The following is a 16,167-nucleotide window of genomic DNA, read 5'->3' as shown; positions in this document are numbered from 1 at the left end:
GTAGGCCTATCCTTTGATGAATTAATGAAAAAGTAGCCCCAGAAAAAAGAGCCCCCGAAAGTTGAAAAAGTAGCCCCCGAAAATTTCCCAAAAATTTGAAATGGAGCTCCCTCTAGAATCCCGCGGATTTCCGCGGGTCCTGAGTTGAGTGTATATATAATATAGGCGTGGGGTCCACGGGTTTCAAGGGGCCATAAACCCCCGAAAGCTCGGGGGGTTTAGGCATTTAATTAGGGTCAGATGAGCATATTTTTAATACTTTATTTGTGACACTTGCGGGTCACTAATTGGCGTGGGGTTAATACGTAAAATTGCGTAGTGTTGCGTACCAACTTCGCTGGCCTATGTTACTATATGCTGAGGGACGGAAAGGGGTACGCAAGATGAACGAAAACAATTCAACATGTTTAATTTTTTTCGCGTACTTTCGACGTAGAAACTCGACGCAGAAAGGGCTATTTTTCAAGATGGCGGCCGACAATTTTTTTTTTTTTTTTTTTAAATCAGAAATACATTTTAGCAGTGCTCTTCATGTTTTTTTTCTTTCAAAAAAATAAAAAAAAATAAAAAAAAAAATAAAAAAAAATAGGAGGCGGCCCCCAAAAAGGAAGCAAACGGGGACGCTGTTTTTTTTCTCTCTCTCTCTCTCTCTCAAAAAAAAAAAAAAAAAAAAAAAAAAAAAAAAAAAAAAAAAAAAAATAGGAGGCGGCCCCCAAAAAGGAAGCGGGCGGGGACGCTAAACATGTATATTTTTTTAATGGCCTGAATGGCAAATAAAGTTCTTGACGATCTCTATATATCTATTTACACCCCCTGTCCCCTCTAGAATCCCGCGGATTTCCGCGGGTCCTGCTAGTCTATAATAGTAATAGCCTAATAGTCCACTCCAAATTTTATTAAACCGAAATGGAAATTCTTTTTGCCCAATTGATCGTGAGCCCGGCAGCCAGTGAGCAGCACCAGATCGACGTTGCTCTATCCCTTATTGTTGAACACCAAACAAGGTAGCAACAACTCCCATCTTTTAACGTCTTTTGGTATGACGCGGCTGGGGTTCGAACCCACGACCTCCCGGTTGTGAGGCGGACGCTCTACTGACTGAGCCAACACTCCGGTATAATTGTCAGGTCCAAAGTTAGAAACCTAGTCACATGCTAATGCCCTTCATTATGAAAGACATTAGTCCTCATTACCAAGTCCTTCACATAGGACTTAAAGATGTAGGTCCCAGGATGCTGACCTACCAACATATTCAATTCTTTGCAGGTAGATGAAATAAATCATCATTCAAAATACAGCAAAACCTGTTTACAAAGACCTCTCAATAGAGACAAGAAAAATGGTACATATAGGCGAGTGGTCTTTATATACAGGTTTCTGAAGTATATGTTTGAAGGGAAATGAAAAATGCAGTCATTATAGAAAGGTGGTCTTTCTACATAGGTGTTCGCCAAAATACATTTGCCTGTACTAATTTTTCCTTTATTATGTTACTTTTCCTTTATTATATTACTCTTATGATGTAATCACTAAGGGTTTACAAAATTATTATGAAGAGGCTTTTTGAAATCAAGTGCATATAAAAGTAGGCTAAATATATTCTTTTGGTATTGCTATCAGTAGTGACTACTCTTATAACCTCGCACTAGAAGTAGAATCAATGAATCGTTGCACAGCTTAGGACTGAAATGCAAATCACATGGGCTAATGTGTTTCCAGCAAGGACTGCAAATAGTGGCAATGTACGGTAGGGGACATTTCTTATTTACCTTTCAATACAAATTTGTCTGGGATTGTTAGGTGAATGTGTAATTGTGTTTTCATGACAGGCATTTCCATGTAGGCGTTTGATTGGCAGTGTCTGAGTGAATGAGACCCCTTTCACATTATTTTTTAAAACTGATTCTGTTTCAATACGAGTTTGTCTGGGATTGTAAAGTGAATGTGTAATTGTGTTTTCATGACAAGCATTTCCATGTACATGTAGGCATTTGATTGGCAGTGTCTGAGTGAATGAGACCTCTTTCACATTATTTTTTTTAACAACTGCTGCTGTGATATGGAAATGAGGTATAACCGGTATACATGTACTCAATGTGTGAAGAGGGTGTTGTGAGTATTTTGACAGCAGAGAAAAAAAATATTTAAACAATTTTGGGGGCTACTTTTCAAGCTTGCTTGCATGAAAATTACACTCTTTAATTTGTTTTGCATTAAACTCTATGCATATTTTGGGGGGTTCTTTTTGGCATTTTGGAGGCTAATTTGGCCGAGCCCCGTTTTTTTCCTTCCCCTGTTTGACAGAGAGAATGGAAGTATGACTCAATGACATACCATAAGATTTGCAAGTGAATAACAGTTAAACCAAGTGTTTTTGGTCAACCACTTCTTATGCATGTCACACTCTGGTGCTAATAGCCGCTTTGGTTTCTTTACATTTCTCCTTGAAAATGAAGAAAAGAATTCTCGGAAATTGGTCCTCTTTATTTTCAATCCCATTTTCTGGTCACTGCTTCTCACCTTCTAAAGTTCTCATCTTAAGTGATTTTTTCAAAACTGGTGATTTTTCCCCTAAAATTTGTGATATTCAATTGTCTCACCCTAAAAAGAATAGACATAAGAACTAGAGTGAATAGTAATTTTTTCTTTTTAGACATCTGATACCTTTTCCTGCACAGATACCTGAGTTTATTTTATTTAATCACTCTCTTTAAAAAGATATCAGTACAATAGTAATCTATATTTTAGCTGCAATCTGGTTTGGCTACTCTCAAAATGATTAATATATCATTGATAGGTTTTGGATGGAGAACGCAGGCAAATGGTAGAGAGTGTGAATTAAATATGGCTCACAGCTGAGTCATCCTTCCAAATATAGTCGTTTGGTTGATATTTGCTTGCACAGAGATACAAAAGACATTCTCCGTGTTGCTAGTATCCCCCCCCCCCTCACCCTGAAATGCGCCCCTCACAGGTGTTAATGTGTTACCATGGACCTAGTACACATGGTGTTACCCACTGTATACACCAGGGACCCATGAATAACATAAAAGTCCAGTATTTCAACGCCAGAGCCTCCCTTTCACCCCAAAATCTCAATACAGTCCCACACATTCCATGTCGATGAGGGTGAATTCATTCAGTAGCAGCTCAAATCTATTGCCAACCACTTAAAAACCAGGTCGTGAATAGCTGCCTTTTGTGCCTGTCGCAAGGGCCGGTCCAAGTAAACCCCATCGCCAAACAATAGCAAGGGGGGGGGGGGGATCCATTGTGGAAGGTAGTGATCACTGATTGATGGGGCGCAACAATGGCCCGGCCACCAAGGGGGGCGTACGGAAACCATTAGTACTTGAAATAACTGGATGTTTGTATGGTTAGTACTGAAGTGAGTGAAGAGATGGGGGAGGGATTCTTGTTGTGTTGTGGTGGGTATTTTTTGTAAGAGAGAAGAGGTACAGCGATTAGCATATAGTTGCTTGCAACAATAATTTAAGGGGTACTGGAAATAAAAGATTGGTTTGGGTTGGGGATAGAGATTGATAGCGAAATGTCTGAGAGATGGGGGAGGGATTCTTGTGTTGTGGTGGGGTTTTTTTTGTAAGAGAGAAGAAGTACAGCAATTAGCATATACTTGCTTGCAACAATAATTTAAGGGAGACTGGAAATGAAATTGGTTTGGGGATAGAGATTTAGAGTGAAATGTCTGAGGCTGGATGGAAGGATGTTTTCCTATGGAATAACAATGAATGATGGGTGGAAACTGGGACCTTTGACATAATGATTGAGGTCTACTGCATTCCTATAAAGAGAGGGGATACAAGAATATGAAGTTGGAAGAGTCTAGAAATGAACAGGAGAAAGAGAGAGAGGGAGGGAGGGAGGGAGGGAGGGAGGGAGGGAGGGAGGGAGGGAGGGAGGGAGGGAGGGAGGGAGGGAGGGAGGGAGGGAGGGAGGGAGGGAGGGAGGGAGGGAGGGAGGGAGGGAGGGAGGGAGGGAGGGAGGGAGGGAGGGAGGGAGGGAGGGAGGGAGGGAGGGAGGGAGGGAGGGAGGGAGGGAGGGAGGGAGGGAGGAAGGAAGGAAGGAAGGAAGGAAGGAAGGAAGGAAGGAAGGAGAGAGAGAGAGAGGGTAGGGGAGGGGAGGGGAGAGGGAGAGGGAGTGGCTATGGAGAGATGGTAAACTACAGGAGTTTGAACTGTTGTGGAACATACAAAGGTCCTTCCCCAAGGAATATGAGAGGGAGAGGGAGAGGGACAGAGAGAGTGAGGGGGAGTGATGGCAATAGCAGAAAGAAAGTTTGGAGAAAGGAGTAAGATGGTAAAACAATCGGATTGTAAGCTGTCAAGTAAAACATGTAAACAAACGAAGGAAAGAAACACAAACAACAAATGGAAAAATCCAGGCAATGCCTCTGTAATATGCACGTAACATACATCAGAGGACCTGTAGATATTCAGAAAGGAATTTGGCATGTTGATGCAACTGCACTCCTGGACTCGGTTTGCCTATAAATAAAAACCCAGACGCCGAGATTACCAAAAAGTACAGGCAGCATTGCATCTTCAACATGAGATAGGGATGATCGCGAACCCTCTCTGAAATGGAGACTCTAATAATGACATAGCTGAAGGGGAACTTCACTCGTAAACAAGCCAGATAGAAACGCTTCGTTTGTCGTAAATTCTGGCTACGCGTAGTGTTGTTATTGCAGCATATCTATTTGAATGAAATTGTTGAACAACCTTTGAACAGCAAGCAATGACAGAGTGATACTTTGTGATTTGTCAGTGTATGTGAAAAATGTAGGCCTCCTATGCCTTGTTGAAAGCCAGAAGGAAGTTATAAAATATATCTAGGTAATTAATACCTCAATCACACTGAAACACTAACTCTAATCTGACCGATCCTGGGTCATTTGGAGTAATGTAATATTTTGTTTGGTCTGTTGTCAATCTGGTTTCTGTCTTGTCGGAGTGAATAAATTCCAACAGGTTATCTTCTTTTTGGATCTTAGCATATTGCATACATAAAGGCCTGTATTTGGAAATGTAAGAAAGTAAACTTCTCGTAAGTAGGATTGCATAATCATGAAAAGATAACAACGCTCTACATCAATTTTTTTTCTCTCTGCAATGTTATGGAAGATGTGTAATGCCCTCCCATTTCCTTGTCGAGAGACCTACATTTTCTTGTTATGCATGTGACCCATTGTTTGTACAAATCGGATTACAATCCTGCTCTTTCAAGTTGGATGTGTTTCATGTTTTATTGAATTGAATAAAATTTGTTCAGTATTGTCAAGAGTGAAGACGTACAATATACAATACAAGCAAATGAAATGACCTTGTGTATAGACATTGTTATTTGAAGTGTGAACAAGAAGTGGAAGAAATAAGATGTTCATGTCAAGGATTGAACCAAGAAAAGAAATTGGCAGATAGACAAAGAGAGAGATAAAGGGAGTTTGAGCAAGAGACTGGAAGAAGGAGGGAGAGAGAGAGAGATTGCAAGAGGAGGAGTTGAAGGAGGAGGGAAAGGGAGGAGGAGGGAAAGAGGGAGGAGGAGGGAAGGGAGGGAGGGAAAGAGGGAGGGAGGGGAGGGGGAACTGTAAGGAAAAATGGAGAGTGTTTGAGCAAAGGTAAGAGGCTGGAAAGTAGGAGAGAAAGAGCGAGTTTGGAGGAGACGAGGCTAGAAGAGAAAAAGAAAGTTTAAATTGAGCAAGGGGTAGACGCTGACAGAGAAAAAAAGAAAGAGAGTTCAAACGAGAGGGAGAGAGAGGCTGGGAGAGGGCAATGAAAGTATTCCACTGTGCATATCAAATTCAATAACCATTCAAGCAACTTGAATCAAGATGTTATTTGTATGGATTCCCATCTGTGTGTATAGAACCATGCACACCCTGCCAGATTCACTGCTTTTTATTGACATGTCTAGTGGTAGGATCAGGATCAGCTAGACATTTATTTTGCATGGCCAAGGCCGCAGACACCAGTCTTGTCAATGTATGTGTTGTATGTTGGCTCGGATAACCAGAGCTGCCAGCGATTACGTTTTTCCAGGAATGATTCTGTTTTTTTCTCCCAATAACTGTAGTATGTGTTTTAACTTTTAAATAATTTGTTGTTGTTTTTGTTTTTTTTTGCTCATCAACCATATGCCCTAAAGTGTTGGCAGCTCTGGATAACTTTAAATATGGGTTATCGTCAGCAAAGCCAATGATTCTATTTGATTGTGTACATGTAAATACAGAAAACAAATTTCCCATTTTGGGAAAGAAAAAGGAGATACCAATTTAAGAATGTAAGAATTCAGATGAATCATATTTGTAATTCAAAGAGATTGAATTTAAAAAATGTGATTCATGTTCTCTAAAGGATGAAAATGTTAACAAATGAAATCAAACAAAGGTTTGTAGCTAATGTTCTATACTCGTTGTGAGCAGAGCAAATCTGATGAAAGAGTCATGATCTCATTATAATGCATTGCGTTGTTGACTTTAATTCTCGTAGTCCATAATGACAAAGGTGCTAAGTGTATGGACCATTAATCAAGCAGATAGACCCATACAGAAATGTGCAGATATAGTCAGTATGTCAATATTCAATATGACAAAGGTCATAGTCAACATGACGATGGTACTAAGCGTATGGACCACTAATCAAGCGGTTAGACCCATACAGCAATGTGCAGACGCTGTGTAATGCATTCAAATGAAAGGTGAATGATATGGATGTAAGACATGGTCTCCTTATGTAAACAAACCCATTGAGTGACAGATTAGTCTGTTTGACCCCAACCCATGGTGAAACTAGACTGTGAGTGACCCCTAGTGACCTTTGGGATGTGTGCTTGCGCTTGGTTGTGTGTGTGTGTGGGGGGGGGGGGGGAGGGCTAAGAGGGGGAGGAGTGGGATTGGACAGTGGGAGGAAAAAAGAGGGGCAAGAATGTGGATGTAAATATAATTTCAGTAGGGATGTTTCATACATGTAGATAATTTGATACGATTGATGCCTAGGTCTATATCCTAAAATGCAGATAATATTAAGAAACGAAGATGATGATGATGATGTTGATGATGGGGATAATGATGGTGGTGGTGCTGATGGTGGTAGTGGTGTGGCTGTGGCTGTGGTTTGATACAAAATAGGGCACGTTATTGAGACAACAACAAAACGAAAAGAGAAATGTTGTTAAGCAGTCAGATTTAAACCCCAAACCTACATAATTTTGTATGCCTAGTAGGTTAGAAATATCCAGCGCACTCACTTCAGCTTCAAATACCCCCTTTCTTTTTGCCCCATATTTCAATGCTAATCTCGATAAAGCTTTCTACCTAAACACAAGCAGCATCTGGGTTCCAGCTGATAAAGTATAGTCTCCTTTAAGAATTTCACTACGTAGAGCAGATATCCCCTAGCCACAAAACCTTTTCGGAAATTCTCTTCATCACAGAGCTGAGCCTTGACTGAAAACTACCACATTTCTTCATATCATAGACCATAACTACTATTGCCAGAAGGGCGTTAGCTTACATTTTTTTTTCACAGAGTTAACCCCCATCTGGTGCCCTAAAGACGAAATAGTCTGTTTGGAGCCAGAATGTCATTAACAAAATGTACACGCAAATGTAGATTATTATACAGGTGTTGTGTAAATCACCACTAGCTTTTGCAATCAATTTGTAATTGTGAAAATGCACCTACAAGTAGTGTTTTAGCAGCCAAACTTTTGTTGTTGTTGACATAACAAAATATGAAATGTTGTCAAGATTGAGATGAAATTTTGTATAAGAAAGTTGTAACAAAATGTAAATTAAGACACGCAAATGAGTCTGTGCCTGCAGGCTAGTGTATCTGTGTTCATAGCATCTGGAAGTTCAAGAATTTTACAGGTATTGGCACGTACAAGTGTGATCGTAATAAGAATACCTTCTGGTATTAAGGGGAAAATACGAGTAATTCTTGTTTGGGGTTATATACACTGTATGTGCCTGATCTGTACTATCCAGACTGACTTTGTGCGTCATAAATCATCGTGTGTATCCTCCCAAATCAACTCCTTTCATTAATCCCCCTCATTAATCTCTCTCTCCCCCCACAAGCCCCCCTATTAATCCATATATCCTTGCCATCCTCCCCCCTTAGGTCACCATCGCATGAGGAGAGACAAGTACAATAACTGTGAGTTTTTATATGCTTTGGATTGATTTTGTTTTTGGTTTCTTTCTCTTTAACCCTTTCTCTCTCAGACCCTGTTCATATGCTGTCCCGTTTCGGTCTAGATCGGTCCGCTTTGGTCCAGATTTGGTCTGTTTCGGTCCAGGTCGCGCCGTCTGTATGAACGGGGTCTAAGCTCTTGCAGCACTCACATCTACTTGTCCACTTCACATTTCACCTCCCTAGACCTCCATTCATCCGTTACCATAGTTACGCATCCATCGCAATTCATGAAATGATGTAATTTGAAAGTTTGCAACCATTAACATGGCTTTGTGTTATTCGAAATTGACTGCCAAGCTGCAAACTCAGGGAACATGAAATTTGGCACGATGTAGTTGGCAGCTAGTTGGCAGCCTTTGTCTATTAAATAACAGAGAGTTTAACAAACAAAACATGCAGAACCTTTGGAAGGTTTTCACCTACACGTAGCTTGCACCTTCTCGCATCTATAGATATTCATCAAACATTTATTTGAAGATATTTGCAGTGCTCTGGTATACATGTACCCTTTCAACTCTTCACACACTTATTAGCATGCAGTTTGCAAATCGTTTGCATAGAGCTTCTGTCTGTCTACTCTGGTTTGATTTTGACTCTCTCTCTCTCTCTCTCTCTTTCTCTCTCTCTCTCTTTCTCTCTCTCTCTCTTTCTCTCTCTCTCTCTTTCTCTCTCTCTCTCTCTCCCTTTCTCTCTCTCTTTCTCTTTTTCTCTCTCTTTCTTTCTCTCTATGCCTTCTTGTATTAGGATAGTATAGCGCACGTAGAGCCATACTCTGCACTATACCTCACACGGTAGACACCAGTAGTTCACTCACATCACGCTATGTTTGCAGTGCTCCTCTGCACAGCACAGTTTTAGAACACACATCATTTCCTTTAGAGCAAGGGGGGCCTAAACTCTGAAAATCAATAAGAGTTAATGCCATTCTAGCGCTTAGCAGATATCACTTATGACTTGGGTCACTGCGATTAGCATAATCCTAAAAAAGTATCTTGCTCTACATGGGACTCTCACCTTTCTATCTGCTTGCAGTTCTTCTAAAATAGCTTACTAGTACATCTTAGAAAATTTGATACTTTCCATTTTCCATGCTTATATCCTAGAAGTAGAAGTAAGTTCTTTCCTTCCCCTAGCCTATAGTTTTTCATATAATATGACTTTTGGTTTTTAATACATTGTGGATAGCTGGTAAAGGGTTATTGTTAGTGATGTATAATACAATGTAGGAGGCTGCTGGGTCATGTATGGTTATCTGTACAATTTTATATTTTACATACATTTACTTTCAAGAAATAAACTGGTATTAAGCTGACAATACTTAAAGCATGTCTTTAAATCCGTTTTTTATTCATATAATTTTTGACAAAAAGTTAGTTGGTATGGTTGTGTTTCAACAATCATTAAATGATCTCTAAAAAGGACAATAAAGACTGAGGGATACATACTGTAAGATAAATCTGGTTTTAAACTAGAAGGGCGTTAACTTATCACCATTTTACACACAGTTAGTACCCTTCTGCCACCAAACTGGCGATGTTAGAGTGGTAGTTTGTATCGTCTATAGGTAAACCTAGTCAGTCCTCATCAATTTGTATATCAATAGTAAGAATAAATGGTGTTAAGAAATGATAATAGACTTTCTAGTCAATACAAAGTTTACTTAATTGTGTGTGTGCGGCATTTTCTCTGAAGCCTATTTTCTCTTTTCACCATAAATTCTTTTGCCCTCTCATAATTCTTCAAATAGATGTCACTCATTCATGTAATAATCATTCAAAGAAATAGTCATTAGCAGTGAGAGTTATTAAATAGAGTCCTAATATCATTCATGCTTAATATAACTTAATAATTGATGAATTCTTTGTGCAACATTTAGCAACATACATGTAGGTGCACATGCAGATAATATTTTGAATTTTAACATCTTCCCTTTTTTTCCTAATTCCATAATAAAGTTGTCAGAAATATGCACAGTATATGTAAGTACTAGCATTTCTCATTTAGAGACTTGTTTTTATTGCACATATGAAATATAATACATATTTTTTGTTTTGTTTTCACATGGATTTTGCTCTGTATTTAATCACCCTTTTCAAATTATGATTTTATATATTTTGTTTGCTTTGTAACTTGTTCCAGCAGAGATTTTGATTTGGGTTCCCTCGTGTGCACAACATGTAGATTAACACAATTCCCCCATCATATTCATTCCCAATTTAGTCAATGCACTTTGCAATAATTAATTTGTACTATATACTCGTAAACCCTGAATATCCTAATTCTACTTTGGTAGCTTTGTTAGCTATGTGTGTAATGTATAACTTATTGAAAGATATAGAAGAAAAATAGAAATGTGTAGTCCACTGTTGCCCCACATATACATAACATGTACCAAGTCCACTAGAGTTCCCTGCCCTATCGTTATGGGTTGCATGACTGTCAGGGCTTGGGCACTAGATGGAGCTGTTGTGTTTTTAGAGCTTCAGCAGCTGTGCCAACTTTATACACAAGAATACTTTTATTTTCATATTTAAAAAACAACCCCATGATAATCCCTATTACTATTGTTTATTCCCAGATTACTTTTTCCTAAAAGATTGATAATCTTGAGTAATTGATTATGCATTTTCTGTTTTTTAATTAAGTTTTGTTTTATGAGCATGGGAAGCATATTTTGACATTATGTTGATCAGAACTTATTTTGTATATTATTTTGTGTAACTGGAAACTTAATTTTGGTAAATTTCATCTTATTTTAATGAGTGCTAACCAATGATTTGATTTATTAATTTTTGTTTTTTGTTTTAATTTTTGCTATGCAATTTAAGATTATTCATGCTTTTTCTCCTTATTTGAATTGTGAAATTTTCAATAATTTGAATTTGTTGTTTTCATAATGATGTTTTGGGTGATTTTTTGCCTTTAGTAGATATATTAAACCATTGTTATTTTTATTTTAAATTCAGCAGCAGATATTTTATACTTCCTTATTCTTTATGCATGTTTTGCAGAAATTATTTCCTGGAATTAACAGGATTATTATGGACAAGCATACATCAAATCATATTATTGTCAAATAGGCATATTCAAAGGTTGCAGTACATCTAAGGATATGACTTGAAGTCCTAAGCTACGTGAATCCTGTGGAAAAAGGACAGGATCGATGTTCAACAAGCACCATAGCATTATGCTACTTGTAATTTACAGTCCTTTCAGACTACATTGTCCATGTAGGAAACTATCGTTTAAAGCAACATTGTATGAAGAAAGAGACAAACCATACATAATAACTGTATAATGAAAGAGATCATATGTCAGCCCGCATCATTGAAAACGATAATTTTCTTTTTCCTGGTAGAAATGCCTGGTTGTGTACCATTTACACTCATCTGACCATTCAATCCTGATTCTTTATCAAGTTCCCTTTACAAACGATGCCTAAACCCTCTTTGCAGTCACTGAATACATTCAAACAAGAACATTTTAATAATTATCTTTATAAATGAACAGTATTAAAGTCCTAGAGTTGCTTTCATCAGAAGAGTGGTAGAGGAGAGGGTGGGGGGGGGGTGGTAGGTTTCATCTAAGATTGCCGTTTACTCTCCTTATAATGCGTAACTTCCTATCTGGATCAAGCAAGCGATCATTGGTCATGAACTTTTCCTTACACCCTGAGGAGCCTGCAGAGAACCAAACAAGCAACCCATTTCTGTTATTATAGAGGATGAAAGTCCTGTTGTTTTGGTAGCGTAATGCTAACGTAAACCCATCACACCAGGGTTTTGACCTTTAATTGATGGGAGATCTGTCAATGAACGAGCAAGTGCGCTCGATCTACGCTAGCTGTCCTGCATTCTTCGGGTTCTCCCCATCATCATCATCCTTTTCATCGCCATCATTGACGGGATAGATAGGTAGATTTTAAATGCTTTTGAAGGGCTCCAGACTTACCCCCCCCCTCTCTCCATAGAGATTAAATTGAAATTTTGGTCTGTTGGCATGGGGTCCCTGTTAAAATTTGAAATTGTAGGTGTCCAAAATTAAAATTTGGGGATTCGAGTGCTTTAGGTGCTCGTTGTGTTGGTTTAGGCTTCAATATCTGCTTTCTGAAATGGAATTTTGGTGTTTTGTTGCTGCATAATGTTTTGAAAATGTCATTTATAGATATATGTTGCCAGGGTTATTTGAATTAGACCATTAAGTATCCTTTCTTTTAATTAAAAAGGTTGTTTTGTTTGATTGAAGGAGTGATGCAAAATGCAAATTAAGTCATAAAGAAAAAACATTTAGAGTTGATGAGATTTATTGTAGGGTTTGTCTTTGGTGATATATGAATGATTCTTGATTTGCAATTTCTATTCATTGTCTTTGATATGCAGAGGAGATGTGTATTAGCATCTGATCCTAAAACATGATGTTATCGCAAATTCTGAAAGTGTATTACCATTTTATTGCCTACTTTCAATCCCCCACAAAATGTGAATTTATGTGGTTGTAATGGTGAAAAGAAATGTGCCCCGAAGATATATAAATGCAAGAAGAATGGAGATAAAGATCATTATACAAGTGCAGACTGTCTCCCAGAGCTGCGGGTTATGTTTATAGAGGTCCTCTCTGGTCGTGAAGGCATTGTGACAACCCCAGTAGCCCAATTCATTATCTGCCAGACGTATGCATACAAAATGAGACACCTTTGAGCTTGGGAAAACATTCATGTGGTGCACCTTCGGAACATTATCACCGAGGAGATCGCATCCGCAAATTGATTGTGACACGCATCTGGTATCACGTCAAGAGGAATTACTCCGAACTGTCGCCACCCTCATCACCCTCCCAGCAGTTGGATAAATGCGCTCCGTCGCCTGCAGCCCGTTCTGCCCCCAGTCCCATCCGTGTAAATCCGTGTAATGCCTAGAAACCCAAACTTCCCAGTCCCTAGTTGTTTCCGGTGATCACTCTAGGTCCGGGGATAAATAAACATGGCACTTAGGACCGGGTCTTGTTCTCCTTTTGATTACCGTTTTCGTGTCATCTACCTCTGTCTTTTGGTACGAGGGCTTGGGATGAAATGAGGCAGTTCTAGATGGAAAATTGTTCCGTATAATTCATTTATTCAGAAGCACTTGACACTTGACCCCAGTCCAATGATATCATATTCATGCGGAATTCATACTCCCTGGACTGACTAGCGAGATTGACCCCCTGATGATTTTGCAATGATAGAATAATAATATCAAATAATATGAATTTTTATTAGAAAATAGTTTGTACCCAAGGGACTATTTTCTTTTGTTGCATTGATATGAAGTACCAATGACATTCTCCTCATTTGGGGTGTATTCTAGCACAATTTATGTTCATGAAGAAGACTACACACTTAAATTTCCCTTTCAAGGGATGGGCTGGGGAGGGGTTCAAGATTAAAATGTATTGGGCCCATTAGAGCATCTCACCCTAAATAAGGACTAAGTATATCTGTAGATTTGAAATGTCTAGGGTACTGTTTTCAATGGGTATTTGGTACTTGAGATTTTTATTCTTTTCACTTCAAGTTTAATTTGGAATTAACAATTAAGTCAGCAAAGTGCTAATCACTATGTGAAGCCAGGGACTAACAAGTCCCTGGTGAAGCCAAGTGGCTGTTAACTTTTGAACCCTGGAAAATTATACAAAGGATTATCAGCTGGGCAATTTCCCCTTAAACAAAGCATTGTGCGGATATTCCTCACTAAACATTGGAAAATTAAGGGGTCCTGTTGCACCATGGCTAGAAAAGGAAAGCAGATACACCAGAATGTCACGGTCAAAATAGCGAAGGTAATCTTATCAAAATCAGATTGAATTTGTGTTGAGTGAGTCTAGCTGACCCAAGCGAGCAAACCCGATTGATCGTTATCGTGAAGATGACATATATACCTGTAGCCTATCTGATGTGAAGACTTGGTATTTTAATTGGTTAGGATAATGTGCTATGTAGGGGGAGGGGGGGGGGGATGGTGAGCTTTCGAGATCAGGAATAAATCCAATTCTAGATTGCATTGGGTTGAAAGCTCTCTTGATCTATTAATGATTTATGTATTTAATCAGATTATTGAAATTTCTTATTGGAAATACTAATGAAATGACAATTGTTGTACAAAGTGGTGTCTTGAAGGAATGTTCAATTAGACGTATTATTGGTATCTTACTCCATTGAATTCTTCCTCCTCAAAAAGATCACTTCTCCCCAAGGAAACAAATTTAATGATTAACTCATAAGAACACTTTGGGATTCAACAAAATGGGATGGCTTAAAATTAGAATTATTATCAATTAGGATTTACAAAAAGATGACCACGTCAATTTGGACATGGCCATTATTATCTTGTAATACCTTCAAACAAATGCTTTCTTTAGATTCAATAAAATGTATGTCTGTATGGATATCTCTAACATCTTGTCTCAGATGCAGAGAGGAATGGGGAGATTTTCTACGAGCAAGCCTGTGAGCACGGCTGGATTCCCGGCTCATTCAAGTCACGTCGGCTCAGAATTTGCCCGAAATCTCTGAAACCAGAGAGTAAATATCTTCTTTGGTTAACCCTTGATTAAATAATGCAAAATGCAGGATTCATTTACATTTTCCAGCAAAAGACTGGAAGGTAACCCGTAATAAAAATCACTCAAACAGTTGGAGGCTAATGGAGGCTGATTATACTAATCCTGGAGTGAATTACGTCACTTACATAAAAATATTAGCTTGTTTAGACTACATCCAATTTGTACCAAACTCGTTTAAGGAAACGTCACATAGAGAAAGGACAGTGTAGACTAGAAAACGACATCGTACAGTGCTTAGAAACATTAGTAATGTATGAAGCAATATATAAATTTTACTGTTATCATTATTATAATTGTATCAAGAAACGTCACAAACAAAACTTATTTTGTAGAGGTCAGTTGACAACTGACCAATCATCCGTGTGTGCTTATGATAAGCCCCGCCCCTTTACATGATTAAAAAAAACCAAAACAATATGACTTTCAGAAGAGAGTGGACCCTGATTCCCCATAACTATTTTGTTTGAAAGGATACTTGAACAGGCGTTTTGCTGCATTACGTTTTGTTATACGACGCTAAGACTAGAAAAACTACAACATACTTATCGTACAGCTAGAGAATTGTTTTTGGAAGTCTGAACACGGTATGTCTAGCTTTTGATGCAATCAACCATCTACAGGAATGCAAAGGATGGGTTAAATGAATAATTTCCTTGAACAAGCGCAGTGTTTAATTTCTTTTCTTGACTAGCAGAGCATGGCCTTTCAAAATTTTCTTCTTGAATAACCCGCAGCCTTTTCATTTTTTCCGTCTGGAGCTGTGAGGGGCGAGCCCCCTCCCGGTGGCGCTATTACTCAACCGGCGGGAGGGCTAACGAATGCAAATTATGCAAATAATTGCTCAGCTTGGTATCAGACCCAGCATGGAGTGAGTCATGAGCGCAGACTAATACTAGTCTTATATTTCAGACTTTATTATAATTTTTTTTCCTCACAAACTTGATCATCAAGTGTATAATAACAGTAAAGCGTTAAAGGGATTGGGTATCTTTGCCTCAGATTCTAAACAAATCCTGGCTTTAGCTCATGCTGCAATCATAATTATAAACCTTTAAGTCAGTCAGGAACCCCATGACTTTTACAAGCTGATTGCCTGTCTGATCTTATTAAGATATTTATGATTGGAATTACAAATTTCAAAAACCGTTTTTTTTTAATAAGACTACAGTCTATTGGGGGAAAATGGGTATCGATATTAAAACTGGTCACTCAAAGATTTTTGCTTTTTTGAGGAACTTTGTGATCATTTTGAAGCACAATTGTTCAGGGCTTCAATATTACACCATATCACAGACACTGATAACATGTATGGCCATGCATCTCAGATTTTACATTGTTAAACGATCCC

At 38.5% G+C, this 16,167-nt stretch overlaps 1 protein-coding gene across 4 annotated transcripts in view; it reads left to right on the top strand.

Annotated features, from left to right (window-relative positions):
- LOC584189 (segment polarity protein dishevelled homolog DVL-3) overlaps window positions 1-16,167 on the top strand; it is an 85,321-nt gene that overhangs the window by 32,333 nt on the left and 36,821 nt on the right. For all 4 annotated transcript variants that reach the window (XM_030986904.1, XM_030986903.1, XM_030986905.1 and 1 more), the window contains exon 5: window positions 8,145-8,180. In XM_030986904.1, the coding sequence (XP_030842764.1) occupies window positions 8,145-8,180 (36 nt within the window). The remainder of the gene's footprint in view (window positions 1-8,144; window positions 8,181-16,167) is intronic.

This window comes from Strongylocentrotus purpuratus, unplaced genomic scaffold (assembly GCF_000002235.5).
Source record: "Strongylocentrotus purpuratus isolate Spur 01 unplaced genomic scaffold, Spur_5.0 spur5_scaffold_16, whole genome shotgun sequence".
In the NCBI taxonomy this organism is placed as follows: Eukaryota; Metazoa; Echinodermata; class Echinoidea; order Camarodonta; family Strongylocentrotidae; genus Strongylocentrotus; species Strongylocentrotus purpuratus.
This window is presented reverse-complemented; position numbering and strand designations above follow the sequence as displayed.